The following is a 19,697-nucleotide window of genomic DNA, read 5'->3' as shown; positions in this document are numbered from 1 at the left end:
TTTCACGCTCCACTGAAGAGACTGGCAGATTTGAACCCAAAAGCACGACTCAGAGACCAGCAAACACAATGATAATCCGATCTTTACTTCGTCAAGCAAATCAACGGGGAAGGGGCGAAGAACGTAGTCGGGGGCAGGCAGAATCGGGAAACTGGGGCAGCAGACAGGCGAACGAGGATCCAGAGGGGCGAGACGGGGAGCGTAGTCGGGGACAGGCAGGGTCGGGGAGCCGGGACAGGAGACAGGCGAACGAGGGTCCAGTAGGACGAGACGGGGAACGTGGTCGGGGACAGGCAGGGTCGGGAAGCCGGGACAGGAGACAGGCGAACGAGGATCCAGTAGGACGAGGCGGGGAACGTGGTCGGGAACAGGCAGGATCGGTAAACCGGGAACAGGAGACAGGCGAATAGCTGGAGAGACTTGCATGAACCAACAGCGAAGACAATCTGGCAACAGGAGAACAGTGTTCAGTCAACTTAAAGGCTCCACTAACCACCTGACGCAGCCCAGCTGCGAGGGTGAAGGGGGCGTGGCGGACAGACCGTGACACTATCAGAGTTTGCGTCTAAGACAGATGAGATATTTAGATGCAAAAAAGCACACAATACTGTTGACAATTAATGATCATATATATTTGTAATAAAAGTAAGAAAAAAGATACATCACAATGCATCAACAAACAACATAACAGGCAAACATTACAATAATCGGAGGCCTCAGATGGGAGCTTCTCTTTGCGTGTTACTTCATTCTCTGAAGGTACGCTGGGGAGAAGTCCACTGAGTGTTTGAATCAATGAGTTCTTATTCACTTCGGTTGGCTTCTGGAGGGGGTGTGTCCCCCAATAAACCAAAAGCCTTTGTGTAGCAGATGGTTAACTGAAGCTGCCCTGGATGCCATTGGAGGGGGTAGCGGCCGTGCCATCTAACCCTCTGGCTTCGTTGACGCTAGCCAGGGGGTCGAGGAACAGGCCCATACATCAAAGGATTGCATGGAAGATGATTTACAACACACGAAAAGATAGGAACAGGCAGGCAATATAATGCATCACACGACCCTCGAACGTTCACACTTTAAATGACCCGAAAGGAGAGCAGAAGGCAGGCAATATATGCATCACACAAAATAGTAACAAAACTTAAGTTCATAGATAGACCAAAAACGTAACAACATGTAGATTTTCCATCACACTATATAGTAACAGCAGGTGAAATCCAAGACATAACATTATATAAAAAGACAAGCCCAAGCTTCCAACATTTACATTTAGGGCATTTAGCAGACGCTTTTATCCAAAACAAAGTACATTTGTCATTAGAAGTGAAACAATATATCGCTGTCAGTACAGTAAAGATGTTAATAGAACCAAGTGCAAGTACTAACAATCGCTAGGCTAACCCATTCCCCGTGTACAGCAATGATTGCAGCTACTGCAGATGCTACTATGAATAATTGCAATGTAGATTAAGTGCGATGTGCAAAGTCGATTGATGTTATCTATTATTAACCTATTTGTATTGGTTAGGAGGATCAGCACCGCTAAATCTGAGGCCATGACTCTTAGCAGGAAACCGGTGGATTGCTTACTCCGGGTAGGAAATGAGTCCTTAGCCCAAGTGAAGGAGTTCAAGTACCTCAGGGTCTTGTTCGCGAGTGAGGGTACTATGGAGCGTGAGATTGGCCGGAGAATCGGAGCAGCGGGGGCGGTATTGCGTTCGCTTTACCGCACCGTTGTAACGAAAAGAGAGCTGAGCCGCAAGGCAAAGCTCTCGATCTACCGGTCGATCTTCGTTCCTATCCTCACCTATGGTCATGAGGGCTGGGTGATGACCGAAAGGACGAGATCGCGGGTACAAGCGGCCGAGATGAGTTTTCTCAGAAGGGTGGCTGGCGTCTCCCTTAGGGATAGGGTGAGAAGCTCAGCCATCCGTGAGGAACTCGGATTAGAGCCGCTGCTCCTTTACTTAGAAAGGAGTCAGCTGAGGTGGTTCAGGCATCTGGTAAGGATGCCCACTGGGCGCCTTCCTTGGGAGGTGTTTCAGGCACGTCCAGTGGGGAGGAGACCTCGGGGAAGACCCAGGACTAGGTGGAGAGATTATATCTCAACACTGGCCTGGGAACGCCTCGGGATCCCCCCGTCAGAGCTGGTCAATGTGGCCCGGGAAAGGGAAGTCTGGGGCCCCCTGCTTGAGCTGCTCCCCCCGCGACCCGACCCCGGATAAGCGGATGACGATGACGATGAGGAGGAGGATGAGGATGAGGTATTGGTTATAAATATCGGTTAAGATAAAATAACTATTCTCATCCTCTTAATTAAAATCAAAGGCATCACTCCATCCATAGTGTGCATTAGACTCCATGGTGTTGTAGCTAGCCTGTTCGGGGATCTATTATGTTTGGGGCTTGAGGGTCATTGGGTGTTAATTGTTTAGTTATTTAGTTTGTTATTTATTCTTAATTTTTTTTGTATTTTTTTTTTTTCTTAATGACAAATATTGTTTGGATACAAAAATGGATCAATAGTGAAATAATATCTATATATTTTCATGAATGTTTTTTGTTTATTTAGTTAATTTATTTATTAATTTTTTGGACAAATGTGTAAGAAATTATAGTATATATCTGATATGAACATATAAGTTATACATTTTATTTAAAAAAAAAAGAAAAAAAGGAAAACAAAAACAAATTATATGTTTGGATACGTTAAAAAATAATATATATATCTAATATATATATTTATTAATAATAAATGAAAATGTTAATAATTATTATGACTAAGGAATGTTAATTTCAATGAATTACGGAGATTAAATAAGTGTAAACTTCTACCCACCCCTTTTCGAACATGTTACAATTATCAAGTATGCATCATTTATGTATCTAATTATGCTTTCTATTTTGTTTAACATCAATAATTTGTGTATGATATATATTTTTTGTTTTCTTTTACATGTTCGAAATAAATTTCAATCAAATCATATCAAGGGTCGGGCTGGACCCAGACTCTGATCATCATCAAGATCTACCATAGTTGTATCATAGTTTTATTCTTGTTGGTTCCTGGTTGGAGCAGGATGGTCACTGGGTCTGGCAATCCAGTTTCTGGAAGAGAAGGCAGCAGAGAGTCAGGACATACAGCCAGCCTCCACATGCAGCAACACTCACTGAAGACTGAAGCCCAGTGGAGCAGCTCTGCAGCTGGGTACTCTCAGGTGGAGATGAGGACACAACCACACACACAACCAGACACACAACCAGACACACACAAGCAGACACACACACAAGCAGACACACACCCAGTTTGTGTGGTTCACAGCCAGCTAGGTTCACACATATTATTGCGTTATTTTTCAAACCAGCAATAACACTTACCTCCAGACGTCATATATTAACCAATTCTATATAGAGATAAACAATACAGCAAAATGTCAGGGGGTATACCACGAACCTCGCTGAACATACCCAGGCTTTCTTGGGAAAACCTGGCTCGACAGAGCCGCAACTCGCAATCAGAGTTAAATGGTACCACGATGCTCACTTTAGATTCAATTAGTTTAACCAGGTTTTCCGCTTTAGGTTCAATGCGCGTTCACAAAAGGGGTGTTTCTCACGTCATTTGACTCACCCTTGTGCAAAATGAATCGAGCGAGAGCGATGTATTTCACCCAAGACTAGCAGTGTATTATTATGAACTCCTACGAGGAATTCAAAGTTGAAATCACAGCCAAGGGGAACACGGTTGCCCATAATATGGCTAGGGTGGCGTGCTGGCAAAAAATAGCTGACCGTGTTAATTCGTAAGTGAAAAGATTCTGCATATTGTCTAAAAAATATTATGTATCATCATGCCTTTTACCCCCATAGTTGTGGTGCCAGCACGCTCCTACGAACATGGGGCCAAGTCCAAAAAATAAATATTATTCAATGTGGTAAATTGTAAGCATCCATTTGAATAATTTCAGGTGAATCTAGCCTATGATTTGCAATGGCCTAGGCTCCAACCTTTAATCTCATGTTGATTACCTGTAGCAAATAAAAAGAAAACCCAAATTAATACGACTGGGAGGGGGACCGCTCCACCGCCCTTCACCACCTCGGAGGAGCTGGCTCTCGCCAATAACGAAGGTCGGCCGATGATGGTAGGAGTGGAAGGGGGGGTGTCCTCTGACCCCACTGCCTCGACATCCAAGGCATTTGTAATGAGTATGTATTCATGTATTGGCAATTAGTTAGTTAGTTAGGCCTTTAAGTTCCCAAAGGAACATAGGCCATCGACAAAACCCCTCCATCCTCTCCTGTCTTGGGCCCTCCGCTCCAGTTGAGGCCAGGACAGCCCTTCTTTCTTAATTTCCTGTTCTGTGGTTCTTCTCCAGGTGGTTCTCGGTCTGCCTCTCTTCCTCTTGCCCTGTGGGTTCCAGGTTAGGGCTTGCTTAGTGATTGACTTCTGTCTTCTGAGTGTATGGCCTATCCACTTCCATTTCCTCCTCCGGATTTGGGTTTCTATTGTTTCTTGTTTGGTGAGTTCCCACAGGTTGGCGTTTGAGATGGTGTTGGGCCAGTAGATTCCCAGGAGGCGTCTGAGGCACCGGTTGGTGAAAGTCTGCAGCTTATTGGGTATGTTAGTGGTGGTCTTCCAGGTTTCAGAGCCATATAGAAGGGTGGACTTGACGTTTGAGTTGAAGATTTGTAGTTTGGTCTTGAGTGACAGGTTTTTCATCTTCCAGATATTGTTGAGCATGTTGAATGTTGCCCTTGCCTTTCCAATTCTGGCTCGGACGTCCTCCTCTGTACCACCATCCTCAGAAATGATAGTCCCCAGGTATGTGAAGCTGGCTACTTCCTCTAGTTGGTTTTGGTTCATGGTTATGGGAGTGTTGTTGTTGCTGTTAATTCTCATTACTTTGGTTTTTGATGAGTTAGTTTTGAGCCCGAGCAGAGCAGTGGTATCCTCTAGCTTGCCTGATTTTTCCTGCATCTGTTGATGTGTGTGAGCCAGTAGTGCCAGGTCATCAGCAAAATCCAGATCTTCTAGCTGCTCTGTCAGGCTCCACTGTATGCCAGTTCGGCTATTGCAGGTTACTTGTATCATGATCCAGTCTACGCAGAGGAGGAAGAGAAGGGGAGAGAGCAAGCACCCTTGCCGTACACCAGTCAGGACCTCAAAAGGCTCAGATATGCATCCTTCATGGAGGACTTGGCATCGCATCCCTTGGTAGGTGCTCCTAATGATGTTGGTTATTTTTACTGGGATCCCGTAGTGGGCCATCAGTTTCCACAGCATCTCTCTATTCACACTGTCGAAGGCTTTTTCAAAATATATGAAATTTACATAGACAGAAGTGTTCCATTCGATGGACTGCTCAATGATAATCCTGAGGGTGGCGGTTTGGTCTCCACAGGATCTGTTTTCCCTGAAGCCGGCCTGGTTTTCCCTCAGTTTCTCATCCAACCCCTTCTGAAGCCTCTCCAGCAGGATCCGGTTGAGCACCTTCCCTGGAGTTGATAGGACGGAGCATAATTCCGCGGTAGTTCTTGCAGTCCCTGAGGTCTCCTTTCTTTGGGATTTTCACAATGTGTCCATCTTTCCAGTCTGATGGGACACATTCTTCCTCCCAGATGGTTTTCAGTAGGTGGTAGAGCATGTTGGTAGAGGTTTCGATGTCGGCTTTCAAGGCTTCTGCTGGAATACCGTCGGGTCCCTCTGCTTTCCCTCCTCTCAATGTCTTAATGGCTTTTTTGATTTCTGGCTTGGTGGGGGGATTGCAGTTTATCTTCACCAGTTTGGTGATGGTGGGATTTCTGCTGTCAGATGTGGGGCCTGCCTATTGAGCAGTGCTCTAAAGTGTTCTGTCCATCTCTTCACTTGGTCTTCCTTGGTTGTGAGGAGTACACCCTGTGCATTTTTAATGTGTGCCTGTGTGTGTCTGAATCTGCCTGTGAGCTTTTTAGTGGTTAGGTATAGGTCCTTCAGGTTGTTCTTTCCTGCTGCTTCTTCTGCCTGTTGTGCTAGATCCTCAATGTATTTCTTCTTGTCTCTCCTTACACTTTTCTTCACTTCCTTGTTTGCTGCTGCATAGTCTCTCTGTGCTGCCATCTTGGTTGCTCTGGTTTTGCTTCTGTTTAATGCCTCCTTTTTCCCCCTCCTCTCGCTCACTTTTCTGGTGGTGTCTGTGGAAAGCCAGGGTTTGTTGTCTGTCTTTCGTCTCCATACTACTTCCTCACATGTGTCTTTCCACATGTTTTTCAGACCTTTCCATATCTCATCCACTTCCCTGGGGGTTTCTATTTCTATTTCCAGTGCTTGATACCGGTTGTGCAGTGCGATTTTGTAGAGTTCTGTTGTACCTATATCCTGAAATTGTTGTATGTTAAATTTGACCCTTCCTTCTCTGTGTTTCATGGCTTTTAATTTCAGCTGAATCTTTGCTGTGAGGAGGTGATGGTCAGACCCTGCGTCTGCTGCTCTTCTGGCTCTAACGTCCAGCAGTGAGTGCCTAAACTTCTGGCTGATGCAGATGTGGTCAATTAGATTTTCTGTGAGGTGGTCAGCAGACACCCATGTTATTTTATGGATGTTCTTGTGTTGGAACACTGACCCACCGATGACCAAGTTGTTGTCTGCACAGGCTTCTGCAAATCTCTCTCCATTCTCATTCATGGTGCCTGGTCCTTCTTTTCCCATTATTAGCTCGTAGCCGTTGTTGTTTCCACCTATCTTTGCATTCATGTCTCCCATCAAGATCATGATGTCCTTTTCTTTCCTGGACTGTAGAATGTGATGTAGTTGGTTGTAAAATTGGTCCTTGGTTTCATCATCAGTGTCGTTGGTGGGGGCGTAACATTGTACCACTTGGAGGTTTGTTTTCTTGTGTGTGGTTTGGAATTTGGCTGTAATGATCCTTGAATTGATGGGTTCCCAGCTGATCAGGGCCCTCTGTGCTTCTTTGGACAACATGAATGCTACTCCCTGAGTGTGTGGTGCAGAGTCATCTGGATGTCCAGAGTAGAGGATGGTCTCTCCACTCGCCAGCTTGACCTGCCCTGACTGGAGCCACCTGGTTTCTCCCAGACCAAGGAGAGATATTTTATATCTCCTCATTTCTTCCGCTATCATTGCTGCCTTTCCCCCAGCGTACATGGTCCTCACGTTCCATGTTGCTATGTTTGTGGGTCGCCTTGAGGTCAGAAGCAGTTTCGGACGTGCTGTCTCCTTTCGGTTTTCCAGGCACGTCGTCATAATCTCTTTAGCTTGAGGTGCTGTAGAGGCTTCTTTCCCAAGGGGTAAGGATTTCTTGGGTTTCGTTGATGTTTTGGTAGCTATTCTGTTTTTACGGGGTGGGATCGCTGGCCCCACGCCCAACCCCCATCTAAGGGGGAGTGTTTTGGAGTTGACTTGTTAGTCCTCTTCCCTCGCCTATTGTCTTCCAGGTAATAGATTAAAGTCTCATACCACGTGAGGCCAGACAGGCTTTAGGTTGTTTACAAGCTGTCTCGGCACGTCAAGCCCAACCAACTCCTGCTACTGTGTAATGAAAGCTGCCCACGGGCAGCAAACCCTACCAGCAGCGCGAGACAGATGTATTGGCAATGGACATAAACAATTTTCTTGCTAATCAAATGTGAAATGATTGAGGGTAAAATAATAATTGTCATTTTTAGTTGAAGGTAACATTATTTTGGAGGAGCCGCCGACAATCAATCTCCAATCAGAGGTATATAACTATCAAAGCAAAGTATCACGTATTCTTCTAAATTTCTAATTTTTGGAAAGAATGTCTAGTTTTCCCTGATTTTTGCAGGAGACTGTCGCCCTGTGACTCCAGGGCGACTATGGACGTGATTTCTTTTAACAATTCTCACAGCTATAATATGAATTTGTAGAATAAAAAATACCTAGGTCTAATTGTGTCACTGACATAGCGGTTATGTAAGGGATAATGGACAACACGGCACTTGACTATCCAAGGTTAATGTACGGTGAACGTCGGGCCACCTTTGAACTTCAAACACAGACACAATGCGCAACAGTAAGTGCACGGCTTCTTTGTGTAGCATTGCCTACATACGGTCAACCAAGGACGATCAAATAACGAATACCCTCTGATGAGAATCTGTATCTGTTCATAAAGAATATAGTCAGACAATGCCAAGGGATCGGTTCTGTCCCGAAAAACCCTCCGTCTCCGGAGAGATGCCTGTACGATAAGTGCGCCGAGTTCCACGGGAACACCCACAAATGGTGACGCCATTATCGGAGGAGGGGTTAGGAAGCTGCGCACGCCGATTTAAGTAGCCGCTCTCCGGGTAGACGAAGGTCTGATTCCACCGGATGCGTTACGGCAACGTTACTGCTGCGGCACGTCTTGGCCGCGGTCACCGCAGCAGATAGGTTCCACTCTAATCAATGAGACCATTTCCACCGGGCGCGGCTGCGGAACGTCTCAGCAACGTCCCAGGAGCGGCTCGCCGTGCCGCAGCGCTATCATTCCGTAGCATTTCTATTTTTGCCGCAAGCCGTTGCTGAACCGCGTCAATTTCAACAGAGCAGATCGAGCAGGGCAGGAAGTGAAAAAGTAAAAGCCATAGAGCATCCGGTCAATTTTCAAAATAAAACATAATACTCAGCTCATGTAGCCTATCACAACGTCATTTATGTACCAAATCATCATTTTTATAAGGGCAATGGCCGGAAGGACAAAGCGTGGCATTTAATTGCAGTAGTTTTGGGAGTGGAAGGTGAGTACATTAGGTTTAGGATTATCGCGTGATCTCGTGATCTCGCGTGAATACGGCAGGCTCGCAACGCACGTTGCGCTGCCGTAACGTGCCCGCAGGAAATGCAAGCAGGGCAGAGTCGCAGCCGTTCCGTTCCGCAGCCGTAACGTTGCCGTAACGCGTCCGGTGGAATCCCCGGGATTAGAGTGGAACCTATCTGCTGCGGTGACCGCGGCCAAGACGTGCCGCAGCCGTAACGTTGCCGTAACGCGTCCGGTGGAATCAGGCCTTTACCCTACATGCCCACTACCTCCGTCAGTCAACGGACGTGGGAAGGCGTGGCTGACTGATGGGGGAGTAGTCTTTGCAGAGGCATCCGTCAGCCAATCAAATCGCTTCGCCGGGTTCTTCCCGCTACTTCCTGCTTGTTGCGATGCAAGATGACCCGCTTTCCCGCTTTCCAGTATCGTCAGAGCCCGAGTCGCGTCACAGTGCTTAAATTTGCATACGCGATCTGATTGGATGACGGATCCGTCGCTGCCGAAAAAGTTGAACATTTTTCAACTTTCTGACGGCGCCGAAGGCTCCAACGGAACGGACGGATCCACAATGCATTGCGCGTCCGTCCCCATTCAAAGTCAATGGGGATCAGTCAACGTACGGAGGTAGTGGGCACGGGGCGTTAGGGTACACTCACACTAGGCCATCTGGCCGTGGCCGTGGCCGTTTTGGCCTAGTGTGAGTGCACCCTAAGCTGAAAAGCTGCTCCCGACCAGGTTTGGTTGCGAGCGTAAGTCACCATGGTGATACAGCGCCGCTTAAAGAGATCGACTTTCATGGTACAGCTAACCCAGGCTTTCAGCTCAACATACCTCGCTAACCCTCTAATCGAGCTTCGTAGTACAGGCCCCAGGACAGCATGTTGTGGTCACAGCAGTCTGCTGTGTTTTTCCACCTCCTGGGTCTGCCACTCCTCCTGTCTGTCTCACTTCACACCTGGACCTATTCTGCAATCATGCTCACCTGGTCTTCATCTCCAATCAACTCCCCTTCATAAACCCTTTGTATGGAAGCATATATGTAGCAAAATTCAAATGGCAATGCAATTTGGAATTACATTATGCATTTGACAATTCATTATGCAATTTTATAATGTAATTTGTAAATACGTTATTCAAAGTGTATTTTAACATGCAAAGTGACAATGCAATCCTCAATTAAATTTGCAAAAGTTATAACAATACAAATAGAATAATAATTTGTCAAATTCTTTGAGTTCCTTTACACAAATTGAAAAGCTATAGCGTCCCCGTGTTTGCAATCCACTTCGCCACGCTCCGTGTGTTGCGATATTCAAATTACATTTCAATCCGCAAAACGGAATCCAAAACAGAATCCAAAACGGAATCCAAAGAAGAATCCAAAGAGGAATCCAAAAAGTCAATATGCAAAGTGGCAAACGTATCAGCCAATCAGCGTCTGGGCGGGAACTACGTCACTTGCTCGTAATTTCCTTGTTCACTTCTAGTTTGTATGTGTCAGGTCCATGGTCACCAATGGAGATTATTGATACGCTCCGAAGTTTGGCCAATGATGTGGAGAACAATCGTGTGGAAGACACAGATGCAGTAGATGGAGTGCGTGTTCTGGGAGATAGGATAGACGACTTATCCTCACTGGTACGTTTTGAGGCCAGTGTGGTAAACACAAAGATTTCCCAAGTGCTACAGGCACTGGGTGCGAAACATAGGGTCGGGAGACCCACCGTCTCTCCACCCACTCCTCACCTACAAAGCTCTCCACAACCTAGCCCCCAGTTACCTCTGGGACCTCCTCCAAGAATACACTCCCTCCCGCTCCCTCCGCTCAACCTCTGCTGGACTACTATGTATCCCCACATCAAGACTCATTACGAATGGGTGCCCGGTCATTCAGCTGTTCAGCACCCAGGCTCTGGAACTCCCTCCCCCCACATATAAAACAGTCAGACACAATAGAAAGTGACGTAGTTCCCGCCCAGACGCTGATTGGCTGAAACGTTTGCCACTTTGCATATTGACTTTTTGGATTCCTCTTTGGATTCCTCTTTGGAATCCTCTTTGGATTTCCTCTTTGGATTCCGTTTTGGATTCCGTTTTGCGGATTGAAATGTCATTTGAATATCGCAACACACGGAGCGTGGCGAAGTGGATTGCAATCACGGGGACGCTATAGCTTTTCAATTTGAATAAAGGAACTCAAAGAATTTGACAAAATGTTATTGTATTTTTATTGTTATAACTTTTGCAAATTTAATTGAGGATTGCATTGTCACTTTGCATATTAAAATACACTTTGAATAACGTATTTACAAATTACATTATGAAATTGCATAATGCATTGTCAATTGCATAACGTAATTACTTATTGAATTGCAAATTGCGAATTGCATTGCCATTTGAATTTTGCTACATATATGCTTCCATACCTTTGGATTCCCTGCTGTCGGTGCCAGATCGTACTACGCACTACTGTGGTAATGATACACGCCTGGCTCAAGTATTCGTGTTACCTTGCTCTCGCTCTCTCGTCTCTCTTGTTGATTTTGACCACAACCCAACTCTGTTTTCCTCTGCCTGCTGTTATCCGGATCCCTCGCTCCAGCTCGCCTGCCAGCTCGCTCATTCCCCGGCTACCTCATCCACTACCTGCTTCCTCGCCTCGTTCAATCAACCCTTTTTTCATCAATTCAACATCGTCTCCGTCTGCTCTTGGGTTCAGCATCGTTTAACGTAACACAGCAGCCACTATCATTCAGCATAACCCTGATACATGTTAGAGTTTAAGGGAGCCATATGATTATAACTGATCGTGAATATTTAATAGAATCTGGATTAGGTCAAATTGTCATTAGTTACATAACTGCAGCTGTAACATAATTAACACAACTCACCTTCAGCAGGCTGTGTTTCATTCGAGGGCCTCTAGACCTGCAGGCTGTGTTCAAACATACAGTTACACCACTGCATGAAGTCCTCTGTCATTCTACTACACATAAGGTAGCACTGTACGAATACACTTTATAGAATTTGACTAAGACCTACAATTAGTTTGTAACAAGGAGTAACACAACATTTTAACAATAATAATAAAGAAAAATTAGCAGTTTAATATTAATGACACAGAGACCACAAATAATGGGCTAAACGTACAAGCTCCAGAGAGAGGAGAGATGGGGATGAGGGACCAGCTGTCCTTTCTCCAGCAGCTTCACCTGGACGGTTATAGAGTAGATAAAGTTAGCCTTACATGTAATGTAACCATGATACATGTTAGTTTAATGTAATCCTTAACTCCCAGGACTATGATTGATATTATGAAAATATGCATCCTATTATTATGAACTGCTCCATATATTCTAATCATGTAGAATCAGTTGAATCAGTTCCTTGTTTCCACTCTGAATTAGCCTCTACACAGAAGAACATCTTGACAGACTGAATACGTGTAGGGAGACGGCTGCCATTATCGTGGTCAAACAAGGACAGAAGTCTTTCTACCCTTTGTCCCTGCTCTGTGTTGTCATGACCAGTGGCGGTTCTTCATTGAATTAAAACCCGGGCGAGACCCCCCCCCCCCCCCCCCCCCCCCCCCCCCCCCCAAAAAGGCACGAACAGCCACGTTTTATCATAACAATATGAGTGAAAGAGAAACGTATATTTCTCAATTGCAAGAGATTCGAGGTGTGTGACTTTAGCCCACTATTCCATTAGAGTATTGCTCTCTATCAGGCAGATTTCCACCCACGCAAACAGCGGATGCCCCGCCCCCCCCCCCCTTGTCCGTTCCATTTGGGAGACTCAGAGGTGAACCGTGTCCCCCGCGCCCCCCTCCCCTTTCCCCTTCTCACACAGCTTCTGTGCACGACACCTCCTCAGTAAGCAGGGCGCCTGCAGCCGGAGGGGGGGCCAACAGGCCAAATCCCCACACAGTGATATGATGTGGATGATGAAATGATAGCTCCATTCTATAATCTAATATCTAGAGGATGTTGTTCAGTTGGTCTGCCACTCTGGTCCCTCTGCTAGGTAGGCTCTGACTCTCTGGTACAATTAGATGAAATGTTTTGAATCACAGCGATATCATCTGACTTGGTGGGAGTCAGTAACCCTTGCTAATCACTGGATATTAACCTCTTAAGCTCCAGCCTATTTTTAATTGTCTAATTTGTCTAATTAATATGCTTGGTGTTTGAGTTGTGTTTGGTGTGTGTAAAAATGGCTTACATGTGCTTGTAGCAGAGTTTCTCATGTTTAATTTGATATGACTATTTCTACATAATAAGGGCAGTGTTGTATGTCTTTTGCTGCGAGAGTGATCACAATCTTCCCAAATCTGGGGAACCTCGAGTTTAAGAGTTTAATAAATGATCTGTTACTCATTGCTAATGAAACATGTGGAGTAAGAACTTACCATGTAACCGCCACCCCTGCTTTTCCTTTCCCTATAAAAAAAAAAAGTGAATAAAATATCAACATTGTGTTCTTCAAAAGGTCATTCAAGGTCATTCAACATCGTCTCCGTCTGCTCCGTCTGTAATAACTCCACCACTGCCAGCTAGGGTCACACATATTATTGTATTATGTATAAAATCAGGAATAACACTTACCTTTAGACGTCTTCTGTAAACCCATGCTATATAGAGATAAACAAGACAGTATCATGTCGGGAGAGAAGTCAACATCATTCAGCATCACCATGATACATGTTAGTTTAGTGTAACATAATACATGCTAGTTTGATGATACCATAATACATCTTTGTTGAATGTAACGATAATACATGTTAGAGATTAATGTCACGCTTACCTCCCAGGACGATGATTGATATAAGCAATATGCATCCTATTATTATGAACACAATCGTAACATATTGAATACATGTAGAATCTGTTGAATCAGTTCCTGGTTGTATCTGCACCCCTCCCACAGAATCACATCTGAAACCAGAAGGACAAAACCACGTTTAGTTCTGAGAGTAGTAGACTGGGTGTTGGACTCAAGGTTTAAAAGGTACCGGGTTCGATCCCCAATGTCCACAACCAACCTGTAGGCCTTCAGGAAGGTTCTTGAGCTAGATGCCTGACCCCTACCTGTTCCTAATGACCTGTATCTACCTGTGTCTGAATTCACTGGACGCCGATGTGGAGAAAATTACTGGAGCTGTCAGTTAAACGCGTTATTAACGACGTTAACGCAAACCAATTTTAACGGCGTTAAAAATGTTATCGCGCGATTAACGCAATTATTTTATTTAAAAATAATATATATATATTTTTTTTCTTTGGCTCAAAACAAAGAAGCAGTAGCCTGACTGCTATGTTCAAATGACATTTGTTCAAAGGATTTGTTTAATTGCACTATAGGCTCTTTTTTTTGTATCGTTTGTTTTGATCAGTATATGCCAATGTTATCAATAAAAAATCATTTGCACAAGGCAAGCCGATGCACTTCACCATGTTGATAAGAGAATTAAAATGAGAAGAATTATGGGACAAAAAAATCAAGGGATATTTAGCATAGAAAAAGAATTTGCGATTAATCGCGATTAATCGTGAGTTAACTATGACACTAATGCGATTAATCACGTTTAAATATTTTAATCGCTTGACAGCTCTATTATATATATATTGTCAAGCATTAATGAACTTTAAACTATATCTAATTCTGATTATAAAAAAACGAACATAACATTATGACTATGGTATGTATTTTAAAAACAGGCCAATAAAAGCCACACCAGTACACTATATATTGCCCAGGCCTAATTCTTAACATGCCATTATTGTACTGTATGCATAGATTGTTTAATTAACTCCACTTACGTTGTGTGGGGTTGGCATGACGATGTGCCATCTGAGAATGTTCCATCAGTACAGTGAAGGCACTCCGTGTCTTTATCTGCTGTTCCTGTAGGAATATTCATGCATTATTAAAACACGATCATTCTGAGACGTGGTGGGAACATTTGTGATAATTTTTTAATTTTCTATCGGTTAACAGTTAAAATATCATAAGCTCAACATCGTAGGAACAAGGAATTTTAGAAATGTATCTATAATCAATGTTGATGTGCAGTATACAATATATAGAACACCAACCTTTTTGACCGATGTATTGACCAGGACTGCAAACCGTGTGTCTCTGAGCGGCCCTACATCCACCTCCGTTAGAGTCACTACAGAAGGATCCATATAGGGTCTCACACACAGCATCTGATTTGGGTGTACACGGCCTCTTCACCTTCAGACCGAGACCTGTCAATCACAACAGTTACAGAGGAACCTGAGAGAACCTGCACAACTTGAGTACACAACTTCTGATGTAAACATGAACAACACAACTTCTGATATAAACATGAGCAACACAACTTCTGATATAAACATGAACAACACAACTTCTGATATAAACATGAGCAACACAACTTCTGATATAAACATGAACAACACAACTCTGATATAAACATGAACAACACAACTTCTGATATAAACATGAGCAACACAACTTGATATAAACATGAACAACACAACTCTGATATGAACATGAACAACACAACGTCCTCATCAACACAACATATGTGGGTTGCATGGGGGGCATCTCCATTAAATAACAGATGTACCTGCGTCACACTTTGTACAGGTAGAGCATTGCTGCTCCTTGTTAAGGCCAGCTTGGAAAGTACCATTGGGGCACCTTGAACAGTTTGTAATGCTTCTCTCTGTGCAGTCCTTTACGAGATGCGATGCTGTTGAAAAGAAAAGCAAGACTATGTCATTTGGCTGTGATTCATACTATTTCATTTGTATGTCTTCAGTTAGATATATTATTAGATATTTATTCATATATTTAACAACAGTTCAGAAATGTGGTTCTTACCAGGAGGGCATAAAGGGCAACATTCAAATTCGACTCTGTATTCATCCCGGGGACAACGTCCGAATGTATAGCCAGCTAAACATATTATCAACAAGAGGGTCCCCATGATGTGCATTTTGACTTGATTCCAAAATATCTGGGGAAAGAAAAGAAAAAAGCATACATATATCAGTTATGAAAGATGCACCGATTGCAGTTTTAGCACAGTGGTATTACGCTGCCTATGTCTGAAACGCAATTTCAGACCTAGAGTAGTTTTAATGCAAAGATACGCACCTTTAACTTTGAAGTTCTCCAAAAGGATTCAGTAACAATGCCTGATTTTGGCTATGTGTATAGTCAGAGTTGTCATGATCATAAATATATATAAGGAATTATCAGAATTGCCAGGGATCTGCCGGGCCCCGGTCCCATTATGTTCAACAAAATGGGACAATGATATCCATATGCTCCATGCTCTAGGCCTAGGGACTCCAGGTTGGAGATAAAGGTTAAGGGTTAAGGGTTAAGGGTTAAGGGTTAAGGGTTTGGGCCAAGGGGTGTAACGGGATTGGGCCTTAATCCCCGCCAAGTAATGCACCATTTTGTGTGTTCTTTATAAACCACACTGTGTGTTTGTTCATTTATTTTGGTAGAAATATATATCAGTTATTATATGTTGTACATAACATGTGGCCATATAACCCAGTTCTACCATATAATTCCTTCTTAATGTTCTGTTTTCGTTCAGGAGATCGTTGCGGCCGCTGCCACCACAGAGCCCCTCCCTCCACCTCAAGCACCTCTCCTGCTTTGGTAGCTCTAAGCCCCCCAACCCCCGGGAAGGTAGAAAGATAAACCATCCACTGATGGGTTAACACCGACTGAGTTATGGATCAAATGTGATGGTTTGCGCATTTCTGTAATGCGCAATATTAGTTCCATTATATCACTGGTTCTTGTTGGAATGATGTTTATGTTTTACATGGATGGTATACTACCTCAAGTTCTATGTTTATTCTGGTTTTATGTATTATGTTGATCTTGTATGATGTTTGTTCCAAAATAAAGCTTCTGCAGTTATTAACAGATTGTGAGCATGAATAATATTCTTATCTAATCATACCGTGCTTTTCCTTGTGGGTAAGGTTGGCTTTCTATTTTATATCTATGCGCGGAACAGCCCGAGATGAAGCCTCGAACGTCACGCGCTACGTCATTTCGCCTATGTGAGTCCTACTCGATACGGAGCTGGGGGGAGGAGCCGAGGTAGGCCTACTCGACACACGCCCCGATGCCTCGACGCAAACCATAACGTCACTACTGAATATAACTAAATAGGCTAATCATTCTTCAAATACCTTATGTTCCCAGGAGCCACAATGTTTGCTCAAAACACGTTATAACCAGGTGTCAAGGTCTACATTGTTTCTCCGTGAGCGACCTGAGCGAAAACGAAAGTAAGAAGGGCACCACAAATCACTCTTTTTTTATACAGTTATAGTAAACCAACTGAAGTTTATAAAAAACGGACTTGAATATAATGATATCAGATTAGACAGCGTTTATATTACCTTACTTTAATTGAGACCGTCGAAACACTTCAAGTAGCTTCAAGTATCTGTCGAACCACACTCTTCCGCCTTCAACTGCAACAATACCTAGGAGGAAACTCATATTCATGATGCTCGACTTTCTAATCGCTTTCTCATTGGTCGGAGAATCCAGGAAGGCACGGTCTGGTGTGCTCTGTCCACTGTAAACTGATACCCATAAAGGGCCACCATGTTTTACATTTTGCGTTTGCAGCATCGACACTTCTCTTGGTTTACATTTGCATTTATAAACTTTAATATAATAAATTACTGGTACTGTGCCACTTTATAATTGATATTGTTTACACCGTTTGTTTTGTTTGCCCTGTTTGTTCTGTTTGTCTTTACTTCAGCATTTACTTTAGCGTCTATTTTCGTTTTCATTAGGCTACTTTGTATTTTGTTTGCATTGTATCTTTCCTGTGTTTTCCGTTGCTGCTGGGCGGTTGTAACAAAGGAATTTAACCTCCGGGGGATTAATAAAGTTGTTATCTATATATTGTAGAACCAGGGGGGAGTGTGATAAGTCAAAACAAGATGTTTCTGTTTCGAGTTGAAACAGAATGGACGTAATAGCCAACGCGTCACATTATGTTCCAACTGTTTTTAAAAAGAAAACCCGACGCCGCCAGCAGATGTCACTGCACGACTCAGTCTTAATTCATCGAGGTTGCGTCCCAAAGCCCAGGCCGAAGCCTTCGTGACACTGAGGGGATGTGTGACCCGAACAGAACCTGACGTCAACCCAGTCTCATGTATCAGCTGGTTCCTAAAGGTCGCTTGGAGTATAAGCACAAGTCCAACTAAATAATAAGAGAAGATAGTGAGTCTTCTTCACTATCTTTACTTGACTGTGAAGGAAATGGGATTGAGAAATACATTTCAACATGTAGATGACATGTTGAACATGAAATGCCAAGAGATGAATTAGTATTATATTATTATTTTTATTGCGGTTGAGCATTATTTACACAGTTGCAGATAGATTATAGAACCAGGTGAAATCAAAGACATAACATTATATAAAAAGACAAACCCAAGCGTCCCTCGATAGATGTAATCTATTATTAACCTATTTGTATGGGTTATAAATGTCGGTTAAGATAAGATAACTATTCTCATCCTCTTAATTAAAATCAAAGGCATCAACTCCATCCCTAGTGTGCATTAGACTCACAACTCCATGGTGTTGTAGCTAGCCTGTTCGGGGATCCATTATGTTTGGGGCTTGAGGGTCGGGCTGGACCCAGACTCTGATCATCATCATGATCTTCCATAGTTCCATCAGGGACAGTTATGGCAGGTTCTTGTTGGGCCCTGGTTGGTGCAGGACGGTCAGAAGAGAGTCAGGACATACAGCCAGCCTCCACATGCAGCAACACTCACTGAAGACTGAAGCCCAGTGGAGCAGCTCTGCAGCTGGGTACTCTCAGGTGGAGATGGGGACACAACCACACACACACAACCACACACACACACACACACACACACACACACACACACACACACACACACACACACACACACACACACACACACACACACACACACACACACACACACACACACACACACACACACACACCCCCAGCCAGACACAGCCAGCAACACAACCAGAAACACACACAGCCAGACACACACCGCCAGACACACACCACCAGACACACAGCCAGAAATACAACCAGACAAAGCCAAACACACAACAAGATAAAGCTTGACACACACACAAACACACACACACACACACAGCCAGACACAAACAACCAGAGATACACAGTACCACCACAACACACAACCAGGGACTCACCCAGAAACACAAACACCCAACACAACTATGACTCAACCAGACACACACAACCACCCCCCAAACCAGACGCTCACGCACTGTTTACCGGCTCCTGTGGATTAACTGCAACAGGCATGCCAGCATGGCCTCTTAAAACAATAATGACAACGGAGCTACCGCTGAAGCCAGTGGTGCATATGAATATTTGAAACAGAATTTTATGAACAAACAAGTACAGATTTGAACGGTAAAAGTCTGAACGTTAGCCACATCGGCAAATTTAGATGTATGACGGATTGATGAGCAACGTTTGCTTCAGTCCACTGGGTAGGCTGGTGGACTGATCTATCCAGCACACATCTAGGTGGACACGCCCACCTGTGATGTCAGAAGCTGCACATTTTCAAACGGCTTGTAACGGCTAATCACACTCACACCTATGTCCCCTTTAAACAGTATTTTGGGTCATTTTCGTTGGGTGATGAAATTAAATGTGAGTTAACATCAGAAAAGACTGTCATGACACTGTCCAAATTAGTATTGGGAATATGTACACTTGTGTACATACATACGCTCTACACAATAATATTTTTTTTCAATGGACAACCCACACATATAAACAGAAGGAATGGAAAATAAATGTTAAACCTTTGATGGTCAGCACCTCTGTCTGGGCAAGAACAACTAGTCTACAGCGGCCTTGGG

The 19,697-nt window shown here is 43.9% G+C and overlaps 1 protein-coding gene across 1 annotated transcript; it reads right to left on the bottom strand.

Moving 5' to 3' along the window:
* Window positions 1-508: 508 nt before the first annotated feature.
* Window positions 509-17,266, bottom strand: LOC130389749 (tumor necrosis factor receptor superfamily member 14-like). The gene is made up of 12 exons (XM_056599683.1): window positions 17,186-17,266; window positions 16,973-17,055; window positions 15,633-15,768; window positions 15,376-15,501; window positions 14,858-15,013; window positions 14,582-14,666; window positions 13,566-13,696; window positions 13,367-13,392; window positions 13,171-13,201; window positions 11,910-11,971; window positions 11,651-11,694; window positions 509-3,105 (listed from the first exon to the last, which is right to left on the bottom strand). Exons 3-11 carry the CDS (start codon window positions 15,745-15,747, stop codon window positions 11,668-11,670), a joined length of 759 nt encoding a protein of 252 aa, XP_056455658.1. The 5' UTR covers window positions 15,748-15,768; window positions 16,973-17,055; window positions 17,186-17,266; the 3' UTR covers window positions 509-3,105; window positions 11,651-11,667.
* Between the last annotated feature and the right edge of the window lie 2,431 nt (window positions 17,267-19,697).

Source organism: Gadus chalcogrammus, chromosome 1 (assembly GCF_026213295.1).
Source record: "Gadus chalcogrammus isolate NIFS_2021 chromosome 1, NIFS_Gcha_1.0, whole genome shotgun sequence".
Classification (NCBI taxonomy): Eukaryota; Metazoa; Chordata; class Actinopteri; order Gadiformes; family Gadidae; genus Gadus; species Gadus chalcogrammus.
Note: the sequence above shows the minus strand (reverse complement) of the source record. Positions and strands in the feature narration are given on the sequence as shown.

Bases quoted from the DNA above. Each gene is read 5' to 3' on its own strand.
- LOC130389749 (XM_056599683.1), bottom strand. From the start codon at position 15,747: ATGCACATCATGGGGACCCTCTTGTTGATAATATGTTTAGCTGGCTAT. The intron at 15,014-15,375 runs GTACATCTGTTA...TGTGATTGACAG, and splicing joins CTGTACAAAGTGTGACGCAG to GTCTCGGTCTGAAGGTGAAG. The intron at 13,202-13,366 runs GTAAGTGTTATT...TTTTTTTTATAG, and splicing joins TTTACAGAAGACGTCTAAAG to GGAAAGGAAAAGCAGGGGTG.